Consider the following 26644-nt stretch of genomic DNA (forward strand, 5'->3'; position numbering starts at 1 on the left):
GTTTGATCGACGTGACAACATAAACCGGAGAAGATAAACATCTTGTCCCATTGTGGCCATAGAGCAATTCAGGTGATAACAATTGAGTTTTTAATTTCGAGGGGTCTGAGTTTTCGGGGTCTGAGTTTTCGGGGTCTGAGTTTTCGTGACACCCGTTTTTCCGGGCTTTCCCTAGACTACCTCCAAATTGTACGGCCCCTTGTGAAGACTGGTGACGATCATATCGAAGAAAGCACCGCATATAATGAAGTAAGCACCGAATATAATGAAGTAATCACCGAACAAGGAAGTACCGAATATAATGGCCTTTGCACCGAATATAAGGAAGAGAGCACTGAATATAATAGTGTTAGCACCCGTAATAATGAAGAAAACACCAAACAAAGTTAGAACCGAATATAACGAAGAAAGCACCGAATATGATAAAAACAGCACCGAATATAATGAAAAAAGCACCTAATATAACGAAGAAAGCACTGAATATAACAAGGGAAGGACCAAATATAATGGAATAAGCAGCGAATATAATGAAGACAGCACCGCATATAAAGACATGAGCACCGAGTATAATAGAATAAGCACCGAGTATAATGAGTTAATCACCAAATATAATAACATAAGTACTAAATATAATGACATAACCACCCAATATAATAAAAAAAGTATTATATTACAGTTCTGGCGTTCCATAGGTTAGCCCATTCAGCTCTAAGGCTGGTCTCCATAGGGGCCCTGTACCAGCAAATCGAAAGGAAAGTACTTTTACAGGCATTAATTATAAATGAGAAGGATTTTTTTTAAAACCATTGGCTAAAAAAGTGTTCGAAAACAATTCCTAGGCTTGCACTTTTACTACATTTTAACACTGTATTTCTGATACTTCATCTTACCAAAGTTTACAAACTTTTTCAGTTCCATCAGCTGAAGTATTGCATTACATGAGGGATGTTTTAGCAGCCAGTACAACTGATGGAATGCAACTCTTCCTTGAACTTCCTGATGTTGCAATTTAAGAGTACACCATTCCAGCAAACCTGGAACCACGACCTAGCCAGGTAAGAGTAACAACAGGTAACTGGTTGAAGACATAGCACCAGCATAGTTTTATAGTGTCAGTGATCACTGAACTGCTTAAAAGCCCTTCATTGTAATTCATTGTAATTCATTCTTGAGATTCATTGTAAGCAGCCTCTTTCTTTTGCAAATGTAACAATGTTGCCCATGTGAAGCAACCGATCGAGTGGCACAGTCTAAACCACCTTGATTAGTGTAGCAACAGTGAATAAGCTTTTGAGGATAAGGTATTGGCTAAACCCTACATAGCACAAACAAGAAGGGAGTTGAGACCGGAAAATATGATGATTGGAAGGCATTCCTCTCATGATCCCCTCATAATTCATGGTCTCACTTTTTGGGGGTTTGAGCTGGTTTTTCTCTCGACCTTCCCTTTTTAACCACATGCCATTAGAAGTGTGGTTAATCCATGTGATGTGTTGCTGAGATGATGGCACTCTTCTTTATCTAGGAAGCAATGGTGATACTATATTTATTATGGGTTCTTATTATTTGTTCGTGGAAGACTAACAGTGTCAGTGCTTTTGAACTGTCATATTGTTGCTGAGCTAGAGAGTAATCAGTTCCACCATTCATGACGCACCATTATGTGCAAGAGTATAACGGTTGTCAAGAGAAATGTACATTGTGATAGTTAATGACATGTAATCTGTTTTTTATAGGCCCCACAAGATACTGTAAAGCTTTTGGAGACGAGCAAAGCATCGCACAGAGTGGGCATGCAAAGGGTGGACTGCACCTTCTCAGAAAGTTGATCCCCCTAGTGTTCCCAACAGAAGTACTGCAGGCAAGGAATTGGCAAAGGAGGCAAAGTAGGCAATGAAGGCAAGTGACCCTTGGTTCAACAGAAAGTTAATGCCTGTAAGGGTAAGGAAATTTTGCAAAAATCTCTATCATTTTTACAGCCGTTACTGATAGCTATTATCATGAACGTGTATTGGGGCCTGTTAACAAGGAGGTACAGTTACCCTAGCACTCAAACATTTCCTCTTTTTTTCTTCGTCATGTTTACAAGGCAGCTAAGGTTACCCAGGTAGGCGTGTTACCCTATCTGCATGCTAGGGTTATCCTGGCAGGTGGGTTAACATTTTCCCTTGTAAACACCCCAGGTAAGTAAGTAAGTAAGTAAGTTAGTTAGTTAGTTAGTTAGTTAGTTAGTTTAGTTAGTTTAGTTAGTTTAGTTAGTTTAGTTAGTTTAGTTAGTTTAGTTAGTTTAGTTAGTTTAGTTAGTTTAGTTAGTTTAGTTAGTTTAGTTAGTTTAGTTAGTTTAGTTAGTTTAGTTAGTTTAGTTAGTTTAGTTAGTTTAGTTAGTTTAGTTAGTTTAGTTAGTTTAGTTAGTTTAGTTAGTTTAAAAATACTAACAAACCAGTGGCCCTCTAAAAATTATGTACAATACGGATGTTAAAACTATGGCATAACTATGAGATAATATAACGAATAAAAATACAAGAGATAAGAGATAAAATCAATTAAAAGTACAAAAAGTATAACTAAATCACAGAATAAAATGATTTAAAAGCTGCTGTTCTTCAAAAATTTTTTTCCAAAGAGAGTTCCTAAAAGAATTAAGCGACACTATTTTCTGCATTGATAGCGGCAAGCTGTTCCAGGCTTGACAGGCAGTCACAGTAAATGTTCTTCCTTGTTCAGTTTTACGTTTGATTACAGGGCGAGCAATATTGAAGTTGGCATACCTAGTCTGCCGTGAATGAGTGTCACTAGTAAGCTTAAGTAAACTTTTAAGATAGGTTGGTACATGCCCCAGTAAACGCTTGTATATAATGCGGCATTTAGTTAGTTTAGCCTGTTCGAAAAATGGTATCCAGTTTAGTTTATTGAACAGTTTGATGGAGGAGACTTGACAATCGGCGTCTAGCATAACTCTAGCAGCCCTCTTTTGCAACTTTAGAACACGGTTAAGGCAATGTTTATCACAGTTCGTCCAAACCACATTTACATAATCAATTACCGGTCTTATCATGGTGTTATAGAAAATAAGTTGATGTTTTAGAGGTAGACAATATTTAATTCTCTTTAACATGCCTATCCGCTGCGAGAGCTTTTTACTCAATTTCTCCACATGAGGGATAAATGTTAGTTTGTGGTTGATTTCTAGTCCCAAAAGCTTTGCACAACGAACATTCTCCAGTTGTTTTCCATTAACAACTACAGCAAGGTCATGGTTAATTCTGGTAGAAAGTCGCTTGCCAGTAATGGTAAGCACTTTTGTCTTGCTCTCATTGAGAGGAAGTTTATTAGCTGTTGCCTATTGGTCGACCTCAGAAATTGCTGTAGTCAGTGAACTTTGTAAAACACCAACGGAATCAAAGTTAGCAGTGAAGGTTAGCAACGTCGTGTTGTCTGCGTATAGGTCAATTTGAGCCGAGCTCACATGTAGTGGAAGATCGTTAATAAAGGCGATGAAAAGCAAGGGACCCAGAATTGAGCCCTGAGGTACGCCATGACGAACACAAGGAGTAGGGGATGTTACCCATAGATACCAACTGGTGCCTTTCATTCAGATATGATTGAAACCAGATTAACGATTTGTTGTCAAGCCCATATGCTTGAAGTTTTTGCAATAGAATCGAGTGATCAACCATGTTGAAAGCCTTGCAATAATCAATTAAAATCATACCACTCATGCGATCACTTGGAAGAAATTAAGTTATTGACACACAAATAACTATAAAGTTAGTCGTGTACATGCCTCTTGATTACCTTGGAAAGTACTGGCAACACTGATATCGGACGATAGTTGTTTACGTTTTCTGGATCCCCGCCTTTAAATAACGGAGTGACTTTTGCAGTCTTCCAGCGCTGAGAAAAAACTGATGTGATGAAGGAATAATTTATTAATTTAGCGATGGATGGAGCAATAGTAGGAGCTGCTAATTTCAGCATTCGTGCACTGATACTATCAATACCACTGGCCTTGTTTGAGCTAATGTTCTTGAGACAATCGATGATCTTGCTCTCTGTAATAGGAGGAATGGAGAAAGTGATGCTAGTATCCTTTCTTGAGATGACAAAGTTTTGAAGTTTAGATATGTCAAAATTCAATTGAGGAAGTAGTGACCTAAGCTGATCCACAATAGACGTAAAATGAGCATTAAACTCAGAAGCAATTTTTTCATTGTCCTCTAAGAGACACCCACCAACTTCAAGGTTGTTTACACGCTTAGACTGTTTGCTCAATCCAGAAATTGATTTGATTGTTTTACATATTTCTTTGGCATTGTTTTTATTATTCTCAAGTTTTGAGACATAATACTTTCTTTTAGCACTCTTTAGCATGCCGACTGCTTTATTCTTGGCCTTCTTGTATTCAGCCTAATCGTCAGGATTATTTGAGTGCTTAGATCTTTTCAACAAGGTGTCCCTCAGCCTCAGCTGATCAATAATAGCATTAGACATCCAAGGCGTTTGGTTGACAAGTGCGACCCGTTTATTTCTCCACAGACAATGTTGATCAACCGCGTTATTAAATAAATTCTCCCATGATTCCAGCATATCGTCGATTTCGTCAAAAACAAAGACAGTATCCCAGGGGGTGTGCTCAAGAGTTAACTTGAATTGTTCCTCATCAAATCTTTTCATGTTGCGATATCGAATATACGTGCTGCCCTTTGACGCGTTACGAATACAACGCTCATGTGCATTGTTATACTTTCTCACCGCAAACAAAGGTAAATGATCAGAAAGACCAATTACTGGACAAGTGATACTCTGTATCCTTTTGAGCTGATTGGAAAAAATGTGATCCAGACAGGTTCCGCTAATTGGTTGTGTTGGTACATATATGAGCTGATTAAAATTCATAGTCTTCAAACCTTTGCAAAGATCTTGTTTTTCAAATTTTGACCGACTGAGCGCGTCGATGCTGAAATCACCCAGTAAGACCGTTTCTTTGTTCAGGAGATAAGCCTGTTCAATGTTTGCCTCTAAGCAAGTATCGTCAGCCGAAGAGTATGAAGGCGGATGGTAAATTCCTGAAATAAACAGAGACCTTTTTTGACTTGAAAGGGAAAACCTCCAGCCAAATAATCTCTAAGTGAGCATTCTCCAAGTCAGCTCTACGCTTCACACGCAGATCTTGATTGACAAAGGCCAACACACCGCCACCACATTTCGATATTCTGTCACAGCGATAAATTGTAAATCCGGGAACGGCATAATAATGAGTAGGGAATATCAGGCTTTAAGAATGTTTCGTTTAAGAAAAGCACGTCAACTTGAGGTCTACCAGACTCTCCGGCAAGGAAAAGCTTGATCTGATCAAACTTAGTTGAAGTTAAGCGATTAACATTCCAGTGACCAATCCTTAAGCCTTTATCATCCAAACCAAGATCAAAAAGAGGATACAATTCGTAGTGGTCTAATTTGATCGAAGAATCAAAGGTGTCATACAAACCACTATATGAACTCGACAGTGTACCTCCATCAAGCGAAAAAGACTCATCACCTAGGCTGTTGGGTGCAACCTGCGGCAAAGGTCCAGCAGGACCTGGATTTAAGGAGACATCATTGGATAGAATTACAAGATTTGCCACAAGGGCAAAACGTACGATGCGAGTCGCCAATAATTATAATAACTTTGAGTGCGACGCCATGACACTTGCTTTTGCTGACTTCTTAGGGTGCAAAAAGATGGATTCAATCCTTGGCGTCGATACATCCCTGGTCACAATCAATGTTGTAAGGTCATAGCCAATACCTTTAGAAGCAGAGTTAAAGGATTTCCCGCTCAAATGAAGGCTGAGAAGACACATTAGAAGATAAAATATCGAAGAGTAGCAAAGCACACATCTTACCACCATTATTATGCAAATGAGATGAGTAGAGTTAACCCGTCTACCCAGGAAACCTTTCTGTTGTTTCCAGACCCTTTGAGTGTAACCACACATTAAGTTGTCCCGGGTTGTAGGGTTACTCTACCTGTGAAATTTTGCTTGTAAACCCGGGCTATCTTTTGTCCTCCAGCTAGGGTTAACCCACTTGCTAGGGTAGCCCTCCCTCCTTCTAAACAGGCCCTTAAATTTTGTGCGAGTCCTTTGAATTTTCAATTACTGGAAAGAACACCTTTTTATAAGGGTAACTCGCATAAATTTCCCAGGAAAAATTTCAAAACAAACTATTTGTTAACAGTACACGCAACATCAGGTTTTTCACTAAAACTGTCAATTGAGCAATCCGGCAATGAATAATCTGATTTTAAGGTGCTTTTTCTAGTAGTACCGGTATTCAATAAGTACTACTAATCCACTGTTTTTGTGGTGAAGGTGAAAAGAAAAAAAAGAACTCTAGATTTATAGTGAAACTGTATTACGCTTTCAGAATTAATTCAATTAAAATGAATAAGTTTGTTTGCGTGGGGTTTCTTTTCTGAGTAAATGAGTTGGCTAACCTTTTGAAATTTCTACTTTGCAGATTATTTCACAGTCTTCTGCATTCAGAATAACAAAGATCCACCAAGCAAAAAAGATATTAATGAAGCCTTCAGGCAGCAAGTGACCTGCGCCCAAACAAAGCTCAATGCCAAAGCCAGTTGCTGTAGTGTCAGTGGTAACTGATCAACATGACTACATTGGGGCAAAATATTAACTGAAGTTTCCAAGACATCAGTCGTTTAGTACGCCTTTACAAGAACAGTAAGGGATTATCCACAAAGGGAACATTATAAGCTTTAGTGATATTTTATAAGTAAAACTTTGTAAATTCTGGTACGTAGAAATTACTGGCAAAAGGTCTGATCATTGACCCTGTCGGAACATGGTGCGTCACATATTGATTCGTAGCAGGGAACCATTGAAATATCGAAGAAAAATTAACAAAATCAGAGGAGTAAAAGGTACCTCGTTTTTAGTTAATCTTTCAAATCAATTTGTTCAAACTTTTTTGAATTAACTGAATAGACAAAGTTATTTGCCGCATTGTAACGACTTGTAACGTGACACAGATGCCATGGACTTTCCTGGTGTATCTTATATCAATATGCATGTATTTACATTATTTACATAAAAAGGGGTGGATTTGTGATTTGTGATGTTTGATTTCAAATTAGCCTGAAATAAAATGTGCTTTTACAGTGTGGTGAAGCACTTTATTTTTAGATTGTTGGATGTGATTAATTTTGAATTACAAATATGCATGGCATGCGAGTGCAATATCCAATTCCTCACACTTGGTTCTCATGTTACTGGTCAGTCAGTCGGTCAGCCATATTTACTGCATAATTTTGGTCCAGTTTTAGTCCCTGTTTAGCTTCAACAGATTCATGTTCCCTTTTTGCCTCTATTTATGCTGAGAATGAGGCTCAGGAATTTAGGTTTAAGTGAGGTTAGTTTTGGTTCATTTTTGGTTGTTATTTTAAGGCCCAATTTTGGTTTAAACGTTATGGCCTGATTTCGCCTCGTTTCACAGTGTTAATTTTTGTATGGGCAATATTCAGGCTAAACAGGATGCAGAATTTCACTGCGATTAGCCTGAACAACCCTGTGTTCAGTTAACACTCGATAGTGGAAATAACGTGATATATACTTTAAAGTCTGTAGTCCGCAGTCTGCATTTTAACCTCAGTCTGCAGTCTGCAGTTTGCAGTCCGCAGTCTGCAGTTTACACTGGCCGGGATGTACGTATGCACATGTGACGGATTTCACCAATTGAAAACTTTCCAACAAGGGATAATCTTGAACAAAAGTATGTCAAATTTTGATATATTTTTCCTGTGGCATCCATTTACCCAGCACCTCTCACATATTTTTAGCTACTCCACCTTCAGAGTATCTTAAGAGTCAGACTCAGTTTGTTGATCATTACTTGGTAAATAAGACTGTGTGGCTGCAACATTTGATACCCAATAAATTCTATAGGAGAAGCCTCAGTATCTGGCTAGTGAAGAACCTTTTTTCAAAGGACACCTGTGACAACAACAACAACAAGATCTTTATTCACTTGTACATTTACAGTTTTATAAAAATATATATGAAAAGAAGAACAGTAAAATATGTACAATTTGAGTCTGGAGAATAACCTGAAAGGTTTCTGGTCAGTCTCTAGTCATTCTCCAAGCTGGGAAGACACCATTTTTGTCCATAATCGGATTTACTGATGTTCAGGAGTTTATGAGAGAAGTGAACAGTCCTGGCCTTTTGCCCAGCAGGTGTATATTTGCTTGATCACTGTGTGCAAATTAGTGGATGGCCAGTGCAATGTTGGTTGGGTGTCTGCAGTGTTTACTGATTAGCTTAATGTAAATTACAGGGTCTCTTTTGTAGTTGCAGGCAGCTTGTGGTCTTCTTTCAGGTGTTTACCAATAATTGCAGAACATTTGTGAACAAACAAAATACTAATTTGAACCAAGGGTAAAATTGAACTACAACTTCTATACTTGCAATTCTTAATGGGGCCACTTGTAAGGCCCAAGGCATGCATTATATTGGAGCTTTCCTATGATGTGGTTGATTTAGTGCTGCCATGGATTAGCACAGTTTATTGAAAAATACTTATAATCCAGCTACAGCAGTGTTGCTAAAAAAGTAACATTATTTTAAGCATAGTAAATAATAATACTGGACAAGATTGAGAAAATATAATAGCAGCTTGTTAGTGGTAAATAATCTTTTGTAGATACAATTTAGGCAGGGCAATGAAATGATTTTTGGAGGCTGTAAACAATTTCATTGTTTTCTCAAGCAGCTTCAGGAGCAGTCTGGAATCCTAATTTTTAAGAATTTGATTAGCCAATTGTGTAAGTGGTGTTTCACAGTACAAATCCGAAGAGACAGACCACTCACATCCTCTTGCTAGAAACTGTCGAGTTTGGTTCACTTAAACTATGAAGAGTATGTAAACGTAGATTAGATTAGAATGGAATCAGATAATGAAAGCTATCAGAGAGAAAAATGTTTGTCCCCATTCTTGAGTATGTTTTGGCAGTTTAAAGGCTTTTTTACCTTTATTTTTGTGATTTCAAAATCTTTTGCTTTAAATTTCGGCCATATTATTTAAAGAAAAATAAAAATGTTACTGCCAGCTTTGGGTGATGTTTATCTAGAAAATCAAAACCTTTGCTTGGTCTTGAAACAACCCTATGATGTTGGGTCATCCTGAGGGCTTTGGCAAAGTATTTTGTGATACAGATCTCCCATATTTTAATAACTTACAAGTGCCTTAAATATCTCAAAGATGTTGACAGACAGTAAATTAAGACAATTCTCTCTTAAACTACTTCATAGGATACTAGTAGCCAAGGAGGAAATTAAAAGATAAAAAAAATTAATGTTTTTTGCAAATGTCCAGATTTCCTTGAACACACATTCCTGGCTTGCTCTGTTGCCAATGACTATTTCAAAATGACGATATAGTTCAACAACAAACAAAAATCCCAGTTTAATATGACTAGCAGCAGATCCTTTTTAGTGATTTTATGCTACCTGCAGGATCACAGCCTCTATTGAGTTGGAAATTTGGAACTTCCATAACACTAATGAAGAAGTATATCTACATTGTGCAACAGTGTAAACTGATGGAAAAATTCCCACTAGGTGATCAATTCAAACAAAAACTAAATATTCAATGGGAAATTGAAAATAGTGGAAGTTACAGGTAAATAGCTAGGACTTAATTAATAACTAGCAATCAGCACTGCGTAACCCTCATAACCCTATGAGCAAATGTAATTTTTAACTAATATCGAAATCTATACTTGAGAAAAACAATTCTATCATTAAGTGAATATTGTAATACAGTCAAACCTCCAGTTGTGACCACCTCTCCTCAGCGACCAGTTTTCCAAAATGCCAGGAGTTTCCAAGTCAAATCACTATAATTTATTTGGGACCTCTTGCAAGGGATCACCTCTCATAAGTGGCCACAGCCCCTTTTAGAGCTAAAATATGGGGTAAATCTCTGCAGTCACCATATGCTAATGAGGCAAAATTTTGACCCAATGTGGTCTAAGCTCTTGTAAGCAACCACCTCCCATAAGCAACCACCTAGGCTTGACATTTTGGGTTGTCCCTTACGGGAGGTTCGACTGTATTATGATAATTATTCTGCACTCTAGGTAGAGTGTTGGAGGTACGGTGGCCTCATGGTTAGTGTGCTCCTCTATGGATTTAGCAGTCTGGGTTTGAGCCCTGGCCAGGGACGTTGCCTTGTGTTCTTGGGCAAGATACTTTACTTTCACAGTGCCTCTCTCCACTCAGGTGTGTGTTGAGTACTGGTGAACTTAGTGCTGGGGGTAACCCTATGAAGGACTAGCATCCCATCCAGGGGGAGTAGAAATACTCCTATTCACTTCATGCTACAGAAACAGGGATAAGCTCCAGCTTGCTGGGCCACTTGGCTCATATGCTGACTTAACCAAGGTAGCGTGCTGCAACAAGTGTAAGCTTTCTATTGTCTTAAGTGGTAACTGTTGTCTTGCTATTAGTGTACTTGTATTATTTTCTGTAGTGTCTGTTTTGTTCAAAAAATGTAATTATAATCAATGTAAGTAGCTATAAGTTAGTGTCCTTTTTCCTGTAAGTAGCGTATTGTAAGTTTGTTTTATGTAATGTGTAGATTGTAATACATAGATACGTAATCCATAGACTGTTCTGACTGTTTTGTAATTATAGTGAAAGTTTAATTGCAAGTGTTTGGGCAATAAAAAAATACAAGTACCTTGTATATAATGTAATTTTATGACGAATGTCCTTGCACGAAGAGATGATACAATTTACATTTGTCTTAAATGAAATGACAAAGATTTCAATTCTGTTTATGGTATGGGAAAGAAAATTTCCTATCATTCATCAAGTTGGCACAGGTGTGAGATTATTGATATAACTGATGGTGTTTGCTGGTATGCTGACGATCTGTGTATTGGCTATGCAATGATCCTTTCCCTTTGACTGAGCACTGAGCATTGTAGCTCAAATTTCTCATCCAGTTTTGTTGCCGGCCTGAATTTAAATAGCCCTTAGATGAAAAATATTAATGTAGGACCTTTCCTCCATGTGGAACCAAATGTATATGTACATACAGTGCATGGAATAATCAATTTTAATGGTAAGAGGCAACAAACAACATAGAAATGGAATTTCTAAAACCATTCCATGCTGTCAAAAAGGTTGGCTACAAGTGCACTCCAAAATTAGATAGAATTTTAGAGGTAACAAGCCACCAGGAATTACATATAAAGGAAGAATTGTACTTCCTGAAATCTTCTTGTTATCTCTACAGGTATTTAAGAGGCCATATTCGTATTTCTGGTATTGCACTGGAACTAGCTTGCAAGTGAGGCTAATGCTGGGAGTTGTTTCAAATGCAATTGACATTTATCTCTTTTTAATGATATACCCTCATATGAGCCTCCATTACAAGGTAGTTCCAGTCCAATACCAAGAATACAAATATGGTCTATTGACAAAATTTTTCTTTTCAGATAAGGGATTGTCTCTTCTCTTCAAGAATCAAACTGACTTGGAACTTATACACCTCAAATCGGGTTCCACTCACACCCACTTAAGTGACAAATGCTTGACTGTGCTACGGTCTCCAAAATTAATATCAGTAAAACTAGAAGGGCTTGATCAGCTGACCAACAATGCAGTCATCACCTTGGCCAAGAACTGCCCCAATATTTGTGAGCTGATGCTCCCCCGTTGCAGTGGCCTTACCGATGGCTGTATCCAAACAATTACTACTCTTTTGAGTGGAAAATTGGTAAGTTCTGTGATGTGTCATTATTAAGACCAGGACCTGGTTGTGTTACAGTAGCTTGTAAAATGACTGTTGAATATTATGAATTGAACATAATTATTATTATTGATGGAAAAATGATTTTGACCAAAACAAAAATTGCAATTAAAATATTTTTATCTTCAGTAGTAAATATTATAGTATTTATTTATTTATAGTGGAGTCCTGCACACTAAAGATGTGTGACCAGAGCTCCATACCTAGCAGAAATTGGTATCCCATTAAGCCATGAAAATTTGGTTATGATTTCACCATACCAGCAAATGGGCATCCATCCATACAGACTCTGGGGGAGGGGGAGGGGACTTTTGAGGTAACCCGAACAGGGGAGCTCAAGAATGCCATCTTTTCATGGTATGGTTTTTAGAGAAAAGAAAAATCATTTCTGTTTGTTATGTCATCAAAAGCAGAGGTTGATCTAATGGTTTGAGGATAGGGTTTAACTGAAGCCTTGGTTTACAGCGTACATCTGAAGAAGCTAGTCATAAAAGGGGATAAGTGACGATTTTGGTTGCTTTTCGTTTTTCTTGCTCCAAATTAGCTGAATTTTTGCATGTGGTCTTCAATGTAATAGAAAAACGTGTTCCTGTATTTTTGCCACTGGTTTTTGCTTCGCTTTATAACGACGCCGCTAGGAAAACCGAGTGGTTTTTTGCATACGCAATATCCTGAAAACGAAGCAAAGTTTAGCGGAAAAACTACGGGACATTGCTAAACATACCTAAACAAAACTCTATGCGAAATTTGGAGCGTTTTCGAAAAAGTTCACTTTTGATTAAAATACCTAACGCCCTTTTCCCGCCGAGGCTGCAAATAAATGAAGCCGGGCCTTTGTTATGATAAACAGAGCCAATCCTTTGTTATAATAACCAACCCAAGCCTTTGTTATAAGTCGAAGTCTCGCCTCGGTTTATAATAACAAAGGATCGGCCTGCCGCGACCGCAGGGACTTTGATCTCACTTAGAAAGCAGCAAAATGTCAATTTCATGCAACGTATAAGCTCAAAAATGTTAATTTTAGGTCAAAGAAGGTTTAAATGTTGATTTCACTTTAACGCGTGACGGCAAGGAGGTTGATTTCACTTAGAAACAAGCAAAATGTCAATTTCACGCAACGCATAAGCGTAATGATGTTGATTTCAGGTCTAAATAGGTTAAAATGTTGATTTCACGTTAACGCGTGACGGCAGGGAGGTTGATTTCTCTGGGAAACCAGCAAAATGGCAATTCCACGCAACGTATAAGCTCAAAAATGTTGATTTTAGGTCAAAAAAGGTTTAAATGTTGATTTCATGTTAACGCGTGACGGCAAGGATGTTGGTTTCACTTAGAAACCAGCAAAATGTCAATTTCACGCAGCGCATAAGCTCAATGATGTTGATTTCAAGTCTAAATAGGTTAAAATGTTGATTTGACGTTAACGCGTGACGGCAAGGATGTTGGTTTCACTTAGAAACCAGCAAAATGTCAATTTCACGCAGCGCATAAGCCCAATGATGTTGATTTCAAGTCTAAATAGGTTAAAATGTTGATTTGACGTTAATGCGTGACGGCAAGGATGTTGGTTTCACTTAGAAAATGGCAAAATGGTAGGAGCCCATGATGGGCTCCTGAAAATGGTAATTTCACGCAACGTATAAGCTCAAAACTGCTGATTTCAGGTCAAAAAAAGGTGTAAATAAAAATAAAATGAAACAAATAAACATTTCAATAAGCACTTTTCCAAATACGGCAACATCTTAAATGGCTAAAAAATCACGAGATAAAACATAGTTTTCGACAAACGCGATTGTAGCTTTATGTCACGCACCGCCATAACTTCCAAGTTCAAAATGCGCTGGTACCTCTTATGCCTGATGAGGATAACAACTTTGGTGGCTGTTTAGTTTTGGATTTAAGAATTCGATGACTCCACGTGAAAACGCTCTATAAATAGGGCTGACAGATTAACAGATTAACCCTTCTGCGCAACGTATGGGTCTCCATACATCTGCATGTCCCCTGATCCCAGAAGCTCAAAACACTACAAATCATGCCGATTTGAAATAAAATCAACGCAAACTGGATCACAGATCTGTTACAATCGATAGCCACTTGCTGGCCATTGTTATGTTTAAATCTAGTTACCAGTTCGAGAAACGTCCGCAGAACGTAATCGCAATGCATGCCGGGAAAGGTCTTTACACCTCGTGCGCGGGAAAACATGGCGGTCGATACAAGACAACCAGTTCTCGCTTTCCAAACTTTGACGCTAGCAACGCTTGGCAAATGGGCCACAACTCACCAGAGGGTTTTTTTCTTGGGCAAGAACTGCTCTTGGACTTTGCTACCTGGCTCGATCTGACTTCGAACGCCGATAACATGATTACGGTATATCAGCTGCCTTCGAAGTTTCAGAACATGTTTTGATTCTTTAAAACGTGCTGATGACTTACGGGTTTATCGAGGCTTTATGATGCCTCTCAACCACCAGGCAGGCATACAAGGGACTTTAAAACAATGCTTAAGATATTAGTTGACAGAGCTCTAATGCGGCACATCTCTTTTTTGTTTGATGGCATTTCGTTTGACGCTCGATCGATTCACGTGTTGTGTTCACGTCACAATAACCGGTGTAAACAATCCGTTCCCAGATTTCCGCTCTATATGCTGTGGGATTTGGTTTTGACTTCATACACTATAAACAGTCTGCCTGTTTGCTGTTCAACAAATAAACTCCTAAAGACATGGCTAGGAAAAATCCAAGTTTTTTGCCTACGTTTTAACTCGAAAACAAAGCAAAAACCAGCGACAAAAATACAGAACCACGTTTTTCTATTACATTGAAGACCACATGCAAAAATTCAGCTAATTTGGAGCAAGAAAAAAGAAAAGCAACCAAAATCGTCACTTATCCAATTTAATGACTAGCTTCTTCATCTTTGATGTTGGACATCCATGTTAAGGTCAACTGACACCTGTCAAAACATGGTATCTGCTGACCAGTATCACATGACCATATCACAAGCCCGAGTTTAGAGCTAATAGTGGGCAGGTTTTTTTTAAAAGTGACAGCTGCCCATGTGCTGGCTTTCCATTGGATCACAGTTACTAGTAACTTATTGTAATCAGGAGCTATGCTTTTAGGCTTGGCTAAATCTACATATTAAATTATTATTCATTCATTCCATTTTTGTGCGGGCAAATTAAGCTCACAAGAACTTGACAACTGAGAAGTTTGTCAGTCTACAAGAGTCATGTGATCAAAAGGAATTCTTCTAAGTGGACTGGGCACTAGTTTAGAGCCTACAGATGAGAAGATTGGGTGCTAGTTTCACTTGTGTGAGTGGATTGTCTGCCTCCTTCATGTTGGCTTCACTCTTGTGTATCATTTATCTGTTTTGAGAGACTTCATTTTTATTTTCCCAACTTTCAGTTGCCAAAGTAGGTTTTGTTTCGTTTATAGCTTGTTTTGAGATGTGGCACTATACTTGCAGCACTAGAAATACACTTAAATAGTGTTTACAGTCCCCCAGTTTGGGAATCTCTGTTGAACCGGTCAAAGATAGGCTTTCATGACCATTTCGTGAATGCAAAGTATGCCTTATCATAAGAATCTGTTCTGGAATGTGATGCTAACAGTTGTTTTATTTACATGTATTTTATTTGCGAAAATTGAAACAAGCTGTTACACAATACAAAATGTGGAATGAAGTGATACTTTGGTTGACACGAATGATGTGCTACAATGTGTGTATTCCAAACAAACAAATGATGTGGAGGAAAATCTAAGCCCTACAATTTTTTATGTCATTGATCCGACCATCATTTTCTGCAAATTACAGCATGCCTGAAATGGACATGCACCACAACTAAACATTTTATGATTTGAGAGAGAAGCTCTAAATGTAAACATTATCTAAAATTATTTGTGAGTGGCTTCCAGAATAACAAGCTTTTGTTTCAACAAACTTTTGCCATGATATCGTTCTGCCACAACACAGCTTCCCTGCAAAACGTCTCTTAATTTATAGCACATTAATATTTATTAAACGTTATTTTTAGAACTACATGTACATGGATAAAATTGGTACCTAGTGATTTTATGTAGCATGGTATTTTTATTTTGCATATAGTAAACCAAAGATCTTCTTGGATGTATAAAGCTCCCTTCCTCGAAAGATCTTTCACAGCTGAACATATTTCTCTTGAAAAAAAGGCGCAATACTGCAACAATCCTATTGGTACAGAGTGGGGTAATGGCGGTGGTAATGGATTCGCGTAAACAGACTACCTGTTGTCTAAACACACTAACAAATATAGCCTGCATTGCAGGTGTAAATGGGGAAGGGGTAGGGATCAGGTGGCAAAAAATGCAAGGGAGAAGTGGATGGAACAGCGCCCTATCCTGCTAACGAAGCTTGTTTCCAATAAGCAACCCAGTTTAATTTCCTTAACTTGTAAAATTTCAAAAAACAAAAAGGACCCTACGCCCATACAAGTACGCAGTGCGGACCTATTTTTAATATTGTTAACACTGTCTGGAATTTCTGTTATATAAATATTATTATTATTATTATTATTGTTGTTGTTGTTGTTGTTGTTGTTAAATTAACTTACATCTGAATGACAAAAAAACTGTAATTTGAAATTGGAAAAGCTAATGTTATAATATACTCTGAGTACATGTACCTGCAGGGTCCGAAATTAACTTTTTTAGGCAGGCGCCAACTGGTGACTGAAATTTTTTTTTCAGTCGCCATATGGAAAAATGTGGTCGCCAAAGTGTCAACAAAATTTTTCCTTTGCAGCGAAACACAAACCAAAATTTTTGCTCGCCAGATGGAAAATTCTGGTCGCCAATTTTTCTTTTAAGAATCAGAACGAAGAGAACGCGTTTGGAGCCGCAATGATGGCGATTTGTCCACTAATGATAAGATTAAATACAAACACGCTGATTATTTATACACCTACCACTGAAAAACCACGACGAACGAATCGAATGCCGGCCATATACGCATTTTCGTGTGACTGTCAAATGTTTTAAGTCAACTTTATACCTTCTCTTGTCTCTACCTTTTGGAGAAGAAATGTACCCGACTGAAAATTGCCGTTTGGTTCTTTGCTCTATGTGCAAAACGATCTTTCCTTTCGTGTTCTGTCAAGACGATCGACGGATCGCCATGTTGAATATCGAAATCTTCCACTAATTTCTTCGCAGATGTTCCGTCTCCACTTTGTAATAAATTACGGAAAGAGTTCAGGACATCTTTGGACACCACATTGCCTGAATAAATAGGGACGTTAAGCACCGGCGACGACAAGCCCAGAGGAGGACAACCGGAAGTAAAATTTCCCCTTACCGCGCTACTGCACATGCTAGGCTTGTCTTCCACGTAAAGCTTAGGACGTCAAAATGTGAGGTTTGCCGTCCTGAGCGAATGTGAGTAAGTATTAATCTATTAACGCTGTGTTTCAGGAAGAAAATGTATATCAAACTATTGAAATGAAAGTTGGTTATTTATTTAACCTCTTAGCTTTGTATTAACTAGATTTTACGGCGAGTTTGGTGTAGAAATCGTTGGTAATAACATTATTTTGGGTTTGTCGGCGATTTGTCCGTTGTTGAATTTGCTTGTCAGCGAAAGTAGAAAATTAAATGAATTCAGAAATTGAAAAATGACTCTGTATTTCATTTCTTCTGGTTCCTGTCTACATGTAGGCTTTCGCTTATGTTTTTAGGATAGAATTTTATACCGTGAAGGTCGTTTTAGATTATATCGGGTGAAAATTCGGCATCATTCATCTCTTCGAGTGAAAACCTGTTATGTTCTTCCTATGAGAAATCGGGATTTTTCAACATCAATTCCTCACGTAGGACTGAAAATGTGTGGTCATTGATAGTACCGTTTTCGTAGCTCAAGAGAAACAGGTCTTGGAGCTCATGAAAGGAAGACATGACAAAATTTTTCGATGGTTTTAGGTCCATGTTTACAAGAACTCAGCTCTGTTTACATGTACTCGTACTTAGTTTTCACACCGTGAACGACATCCTCGACCCAGTCCTACAACAATTTTACTCGTCGTCGTCGTCCCATTCATCGTCGGTGCTTAAGGTCCCTATCCATGGCGAAAGGACGCACATGGCCTTTTGTGCCCGCAATACGTATGTCATGGGAAACTGCTGAAAAAACATAGCGGCGAAGCTTCGGATTGATCGTAGCTGTGAAATTTTGTGGTAGATTTTTAATAACAGGAAAATCGGTTTTACACTTCAAAAGCAGAGGAAAGGTAAAAAGTAAGTGACCAATTGGCGGGCGGCTTTGAATTTTATTTTAATCGATTTAGCTGAAAATCAGAGTTTGTGTAATTATCGTGGCTTGAAATAGTTAATCGCCCGCTGGCGACCAGTTGTGAAATTCTGGGCGCCAGTGCAAAATTCCTAGTCGTATTGGTGACCAGGAAAGTACAATTTCGGACCCTGACCTGTACATGTATGTTATAAGCAGTCTCAGCTCCGACTCACATGAGTTTTCATGACCTGACCATAGAAAGAGAAGAAGGCTTTAGTTAATAGTTTGCCAACTGAGGTGCTCATGGCTTAAAAAAATGTATCGGAGAGGTAGTATTCTAAGGCTAGGCTGCACTCTGTGTTGCTACCCCATCTTTACAAACTGCTTAGTAGTCAGAAAACATTTTCTTCCATATGGATATAACTGAGTGCTGGAAACAACAACTAATCATCTGACATTATTCTACCAAATTTTGTAGTGTCCAACCAATTTTACGTGATGATTATAAGCACCAAAAGGTTTAGCTTTCAGCAGTGAAGATCTTGTTTGCGTACAGAGTACGGTGTATTTTTCTTTAAAATTTTAAAATATTTTATTCACGTAAAGTCAATTTTGGTACTTCCCAGGAATGCAATAATGTTACAACACCTTTTTATCGGATTTCTGCTCTATTATCTGCCAAGTGGTCACTTACGGGAGGTTAAAAACAAAAGGAAATTTCAAACTTTAAGCTCTGAAAGTAGTTGCGGTCACTTACGAGATGTGGTCGCTTACAAGAGATCTCAAATATAGTGATTTGACTTGAAAACGTTTGGTATTTTGGAAAACTGGTCGCTGAGGAGAGGTGGACACTTACGAGAGGAGGTGGGAACAAGAGGTTCCACTGTATCAGTAAATATTTGCCAACTTAATTTCTATCAAACAAGACCAAATCCACATTTTATTTTACATCTCCCTGCCTTTAAATTACCCTTGGGAGTTGAGGGCTATTCTGATATCGATGTTTCTGTCTGTAGAACTAGAATTACTACAGATATCTTCATTCCTTCACATAACACTAAAAAAATCCTTAAGGTTGCCTTGTACCTTGTGTCAAGTTAAGCGTGTTCAGTTTAAATTGTAGATACCTAAACCCCTATATCAAACTTATAGAGCTATACCAAGAAATTTTAAATAAAATGAGCTGTTGAATATTTTACGACCTCTAAATGTTAGCGTCCAAATCACCTTTTGAAAGCTACAAGTCAAAGCAAATTTTGTTTTGCACTTATTTAATTTGTCCCCCAGTTTCATGTCCCATATTCAATTTCAGTGAAAAGTTACAGAACATTTTCGAAATGGGATCAAAAAAAAATAGAGTGAAAAAAAAAATTGAAAAAAATTGAAAATGAAAAATTTGCACACACAGTTTTGATGTGTCCAAATTTGAGTTTAAATGAACAAATTTCCTATAACTTGTAGCTTTCAGAAGGGACCAAAAAGATGATTTGGATGCTCACATTTAGTTGTTGTGAAAAATTTGACAATTCAATTTATTTCAAAAATCTTGGTATAGTGTGATAGCCAGCTATATATAGGGGTTTAGGTATCTACAGTTTACCCTGGCTGTTCTTCATCCCTTGGAAGCGAGACACCTCTAAAGGTGCTCTAAAGGTACATGGTAGCCTTAAATTAGAGGATCAAAATTAATCACACAAGAGCAGGCCACAAACTGACCAAAATGGTGAATTGCTAAGGTTTTAGAACTGCAAACCATATGCTTTATGAGATGACTTTTATGAGTATGCGTTGAGCAATCTCCTGACCTCAGTGGGGAGTGAGAAAGTATAGAGGTAGATAACGTGGCCAGTCATTTTCTTAGGAAATTGAGTGATTTGCCACAGAAATAACTGCCATTTGAATCCATAGTGGCTCACTCTGCAAATTATTTTACCCTGCAGTGGTCATCAATCAATCGGTGGTTTTTATCCAACAGTGATATAGATGTTTTTCTTCATGAATAAGTTATAAGCTACATGTTAGCAAACCTGGAAAAGTTTCAGCCGAGTGATCTCAAGTTGGCGGGTTGAGGTACAACTGTAATTGTAATTTATCATGTTGTTCTTAAAAGGCTTCCATTGTTGAGGAAAGGACATGTTTCGGATGTACCATTATTTGGAAAATTAAATTACAGTTGCCTAAAACAATTTTGAGAGAATTTCCAAATATATCTTGTAGTGCAAATCCTTAATTGCACTCACATTCAGAGGATTACCTATGCTAATTTTTATGTTTATCAATACTTAACAGGAAGTGTTGGATTTGTCTGGTCTGCATTTGTTGACAGATCTCAGCCTCATGGCCATTGGCTCAGGAAGCTGTTCCAGTCTCAGAGAGTAAGCAATTAACAACTAGTTTTCCAGTACATAACTTGTATGTTATGACTTAAGGTGGCTGACATGTTTTCTGCACTTTTCATACCTTCTACTGTGATGGATCAACAGAACGCTATCATTCTTTTTCCGTTTAAAATTTAAGGTGGCTCTGAACCCTACCTACAGAATTTTTTAAAACGTTGCCAGAAGTTGCGTGTCATCATGCTTATCAAAAGCTGATAAAAATAAAAAGATTTCACCATGCTGTTTTTGAATTGTAAGTCCCTAAAGCTGTAATTAAGGGTGCTTTTGGGGGTCATCCTGTTGCTATGGTAACCTATTGTGTCACAAAAATAATAACAATGTGTTGACCAATGATTGTGCAGTTTTTTGATGCCATGATTGTAGCATCAAGTGATAGAGAGTGGTTATAACAACCCATCGAAATCTAAGCGCTGGAAACTGTTTTGAGCCACCTTAAGGTGAGCCTTCACATTTGCATTGTGCATCCTCACTGCGCATAATTTATGGTGTCACTAGCGCGTGCACATAAAAAACATGGCGGATTTGCCTTGATATTGAGTTCTGTCAGGTGAAAAATGGCTATAGCTCACTAACGAGCTTGGGCACCCCAATTTTTTCCCCCTCGTTTTAATCAACTAATCATTAGCTTTGCGTAAGAAAAGACTGATCTGATTTCTATTGCTGAAAATTGAAGAAATAAGGCAAATAGCGGCTACACTGTAGTTTTTCTTTTTTGCAGTTTGATAGCCGTGGCAAGCAATTTGGCTCCAATATTTCAACAAGGATTTAGCTGTCTGTCAAAATCAAATTTAAAAAGTTTATTTGTGTCCGACACAAGTATTGACTGTAGTTTGAGGTGTTTTTTTCAAGAGTCTGGGCTCACAAAGATTTTGCAATAACTTGGAATGCATTCTTGTAATAAGCATAATTAAATAATGCTAAAATGGGACATTTTCAATGCCTCACTGCTCCTTAACGAGCATGGGCACCCGCCTTTTTATTAGATAAATTAGGTTCTCATATGATAAATATTCAGTGGACAAAGTTTGAACAAAAATCTATGGACAGTTCTATTTCAGGGGAATTACCTTAAATGCTTGTAGCTCAAAGTTGAGTTCAGTGACCCTATTTTTAACAGGTGGATTGGGTTAGGAAGCTACGAGTTGTAGTGGTGGATCAGATTATGCGAATTAGAGGTAGTCGATCCTTTGGAGCCCCGTGTCCAATATATTGGACAGCAGAGTAGCCTGCACTTCCTTTAATACACAACTATGTCCGGCTCTCTTGCTATGGTATCACCAGTGAGCCATAGGTTAAAATTTTTTAGAAAAATTGCGTTGCATCCATATGTGGGCACTTGCCATGGTGACTGAAACACACTTTCTGTTTATATCTCAGAAAAAAAAATTGTAGTTAACTCTCGATTTTCTCAATTTCTATTCATTTTTCAGGATGCGTTTGTTTACATATGGTTTTACAAGATTTTTCAGTTTATTTCAATTTTTTTACCTTTTATTGATAAGTTCTTCGGATTAATTTTTTTTAAAGTTATATTACTTTCCATAAAGATGAGTGGCACAATCACCACGCCACTACGGCCAAAATGCCAATTCTTCATCTCCTAACCTAAATATCTTGCTTAATATTTAGTATTTTGTACTGAAGATTTCCATATTTGTACCTTAAGAGCTACTCTTTAAGATAGGCCATAAAAATTTCTGCCTTGGTATGTTTGAGAATCAGAAATAATTTTAAGATTTTACTGAACACGGTAGAATTTGAATGTAACGAGTAACAATGATGGCGGCGTAAATCACCGCTAACTTTGACAAAGTTTGAATTTCTCGCTTCGGGTTATAGCTACAATTTATACAGTTGATTGAAAGTGGCTGGTATGGTTTGTTTGAACTTGTAACGCTTGTAAGGTTTGAAGTAATGTTTAAACGAAAAATTAAAATTTGAAGTTTGACATTTCCATCTAGACAGAAAGTAATTACGGTGAAGGTATGGGCAATATTTGAGGCTTTTCGAAGTCAAAGTTTGAAGTTGATTCATGGCATAAATATACACCACGAACTGAAAACAAAAATCGGAAACAGTTTGTAACGCTTAAGAGGAGGTGAGATCAACAACAACTCTAGGCTGAATTCAGAAAATTAAATTCTCAAATCAGAACAAGCGAGTACTCACTCCAAACCACTGCTTTGGGCATGTATTTATCCTGCATTTCCCAAGTTTTCAGACCTTTCTGATTCATCTCAAGCGAGATATTCCAGTTTGAACGACTCAGAAACACTTTCTGCCATTAAGACCGTGTTCACAGAGTGTCACGAAGGATTTCTGCAAAGAAAACACGAACAAAATTGGCGTCGCTGGCTTGAACCCTCTCTCAAAATTTGCTTCTTGTTCAAGTGGAAAAAACAAACCATGTGTTTCTGTTCACTTTGGGGGGCTCTGAGAGGGAAATCAGGACCAATGATAGTGTGACAAAACATTTGAAACACATGTAGTCACTCGCTTGAAAAGACAGAAGGTCAAGAGTTGGAATGGAGAAAACAAAAGATATTCTTCCGCTGCTTTCACGTAAAAAAGTAGCTCAATAAAGAAAAGCAGAAAGGAAGAGACAGATAGATAGAGCATCTTATCAAAAGAACCGTGAAAAGAAGATTGCTGAAGTCAAGGAACATAGACAAGCGATCCGAGAGTTGTCAAAGCAGCCGGCATGAACAAGGACTGATGTAAAGAAAACGGAGCAGAAATCAAAGACGAAAAAAAAAGAGAGAAAACGCTTGAGCAGAACTGCAGAATAAAAGGAAGAAAATAAGAGAACAAACAAAGGAAAGAGTTCGAAAATTCCGCGAAAGAAAACAGCAAGAAAAGGTTGCACAAGAACGTGAAACAGAAGAGGCAGCATTGACTGCAAGCTTGGGCGAATCTGGATATTCAAACAGGACATCCAAAAAACGTGCAACTGATGAGGTTAAACAGAAGTTCCCTTTGAGTCCCAAGAAAAATGCTAAAGTCGTAGAAACACTAGCAAACAGCCCAAGAACTAGGAAGATACTTGCAAACCGCGGAGTGGTAAAAAACCCCGAGGAACAGAAAGAAATGAACACCCTGAGAGCTCTGGCATCAGATATCCCCCAAGGTTTGAAGCAAGTGAAGCACTCAGGATCGAATGAAAAAACGGCAGCACTTAAGGCCTTCATATCTCTTGCGTTTGGAGAAAACATAAAAAAGACGAGGACAAGAAAGTCCTTGGGGAAAATAGTTGATTTTAATGCCAAAAGCATAAGTAAAGCGATAAGAACCCGGGAAAGTATCCTAAAGGGTGACACTGAAAGCTGGCTGTATACCAAAAGGAAAGTTTGCCAAGATGCTATTTCAGAGGAAGATGGCAAACCATTTTTAATTACTGGACCAATACGGCCAGTAGACATACTGGAGACAAGAGGGATATCGTCAAGAAATGTATCGGGAAGCAGCAATATGTCCATCTTGCCAAGCACGTTTTGAAAAAGATACAGACGGAAGCATTTCTGGAATTTCAGCAGCTTTATCCAAAAGTTAAGCAAAGGAAGTTTGAAAGCCTAAAGCCTTTTTCTGTTAAACCAGCCAAGGAAAGAGATAGAAGATTGTGCCTCTGCTGAAAACATGTGGAGACTAAAATTGTATTTAACACTTGCATGAAGTTTCACCAGGGAATTACCAAGGAAGCTGACAACAATAATGGATACCCTGTCTTGAAGACTGTAACAGAAGCTGCTGCAAAGACTCTTTGCCCAAAACAAGAGGATCAGTTATTTCACGACATCAAGTGCTTGGAAAGACAATGTGATTTATGCGGAGTGGATGCCTCGCCACTGCTACTAGAGGAGATGGCTACTGAGGGTTCTGTGTGTTGGTCATGCTACGAGTATGTTTCAACTAGAAAGTTTCTTTCAAATGGCCAAGAGAAAGAGAAGATAGCCCTTGTCCAAAAGGAAACTCCACCATCTGAGTTTTTTAAGTACTTTCAGGAGCTCCTTTCCACCTATCCAAGTCATTCATTTATGGCAAGATGGCAACGAGATCAACTGGACAACCTGCTAGAGAACCTCCCTCTTGGGCATGTGGTGTGCGTGCATGACTACTCTGAGGGATATGCATGCAGGCAGCAAGATGAGATCCAATCAGAGTATTTTGATGTTGCAAAGGTGTCTCTGCATGTCACCATCCTTCACCGCCATGCCATACAAGCCATAGATGAAGTCGAAAGCACAGAAGAGGAGCCACAGCTGATAAAAGAGCATGTTTTTGTCATCTCAGATGATCCAATCTAGGATCAGGACAGTGTTCACAAGATGCAAGAGCTAATCCAAACCTACTTGGCCAAAGACTTTGGTTGTTAATGTTGTTAAGATGCATGAATTTACTGATGGTTGTTCGGCCCAGTACAAATCCAGTCATTGTATTGGTGACCTCTCCTGTTCCCTTGCTGACTTTGGCTTCTACATCCAGCATTATTACTTTGAAACATCCCATGCTAAAGGAGAGCAGGATGCTGCAGGCTCACATGTTAAGCAAAAAGTTAGTCAGGCAGTCCTCCGCAGAACAGCTACCATCAACTCTGCAAAGAGTATGCATCAGTACTTGGTGCAGAACTTTTCACAACCCGCTGCGTCAAGCTTCACTTGAAGTTCTGTCCAGCTCAAGTCCTGCATTTTCTTGTATGTTTCTTCCGAAAAAGGGATGGAAGAAAATTTAAGGAAGTCAAAAGAATAAGAAAGTGGCACTGTGTGAAGTCTGTGGCCCAGCAAGAAAAGGTCTTGGTGAGGTATCGGTCCTGCTATTGTGTGAGCTGTATTGTTGACGATGAGGACAACTGTACAAACAAGGCTTTGGCTAGATGACTGGAAAGAAGTGGAAATCTGTAGAGATGGTTCGGTGGCAACAACTAGACAAGCAGCAGAAGAATCCATCCTTGACCATGACACTGCCTCACACATAGCTGATCTTGCTGTCAAGGGGAGCACTGTGGCCATTGCTGCTGCTCATGACCCAATGTATGATTTTTATCTTGTAAAGGTTACATCAGAAGGGGTCGAAGAGTTGGACTGCAACTACACAGATGACTACCACTGCACTGCCTTGAGGGGTGAGCAGGTCATAAAAGGAAACTTCTACCTCAGGGACAACATACGCGATATGACTTTCACCCTTGATGAGAAGCACACGGCTGTCATGTATGCAGCCGCTGTCCGCCACATTTGTGGGGAACTGCCAGCCAAGAAAAAAGGGAGAAAAACTATACAAACTGCCATTAAAGGAAAATGAAGAGATAATTGCCTCTCTCTGAACAGTCTACAGTTCTAGACTTGTTTCATTGATATTTTCAGCATTTTTACATCATTAGCTTACGAATTCCTGAACTTGCCATGTCCACAAAGCATTATGGGTAATATAAAAAACTGCTAAAACTACTGAGAAAATGTAAATAATCAAAAAAAATTAAACGAATTGTACAATAGACATAAAAAGCAAGCAGTATGTCCATCGAAAAAGCAAAATTAAATACTTCATTATTTTGACCTGTGTTACAGGAAATGTATAGGTGACTGTGACTGTGCTACTCGTCCTACTCAAACTATTTTTTTCTGGAAAGTACAAAGTACAAGGCATGGATAATACAAAAAAACTGCTAAAACTACCGAAAAAATGTAAATAATCAAAAAAAAATTAAATGAATTGTACAATAGACATAAAAAGCAACCAGTATATCCACCGAAAAAAGCAAAATTGAATACTTCATTATTTTGACCTGCGTTACAGGAAATGTATAGGTGACTGTGCCACTCATCCTACTCAAATTATTTTTTTTCTGGAAAGTCCATTTTGTGCCCTTTTAAATGAGATATAGTAAACTGCATTGCTGTAAATACTTGTCAAGATATTGCATAAAGAATTATGTGTTAAATTTGTCATTTTTTTCTGACACAGAGATGAGTTCAACAGTCTGCCCCTTAGTCATTACCATTTCTCAAAGGGCCAATTTTGGTCAGATTAAAGCTGTTTTCATCAAGTTTTTTCATCGAAGTTTTTGCTTTTATCGACCAGACATGATTTAAATTCCACCTGTAAACATGAGCAAGAGGCCTGTGAGGTATTGTGTTCAAGAAATACTTTATTATT

The 26644-nt window shown here is 38.2% G+C and overlaps 1 protein-coding gene and 1 pseudogene across 2 annotated transcripts in view; both read left to right on the forward strand.

Moving 5' to 3' along the window:
- LOC145479979 (uncharacterized) overlaps nt 1-26644 on the forward strand; it is a 94661-nt gene that overhangs the window by 23636 nt on the left and 44381 nt on the right. For both annotated transcript variants that reach the window (XR_014048491.1, XM_081458468.1), the window contains exons 2-3: nt 11507-11787; nt 20385-20470. Coding sequence is in view for 1 of the 2 variants with exons in the window: in XM_081458468.1 (XP_081314594.1) it covers nt 11507-11787; nt 20385-20470 (367 nt within the window). In the remaining variant the exon portion in view is untranslated. The remainder of the gene's footprint in view (nt 1-11506; nt 11788-20384; nt 20471-26644) is intronic.
- On the forward strand, nt 20476-26563 carry LOC145479961 (uncharacterized; annotated as a pseudogene).

The sequence above is a fragment of the Orbicella franksi genome, chromosome 2 (assembly GCF_964199315.1).
Source record: "Orbicella franksi chromosome 2, jaOrbFran1.1, whole genome shotgun sequence".
Classification (NCBI taxonomy): domain Eukaryota; kingdom Metazoa; phylum Cnidaria; class Anthozoa; order Scleractinia; family Merulinidae; genus Orbicella; species Orbicella franksi.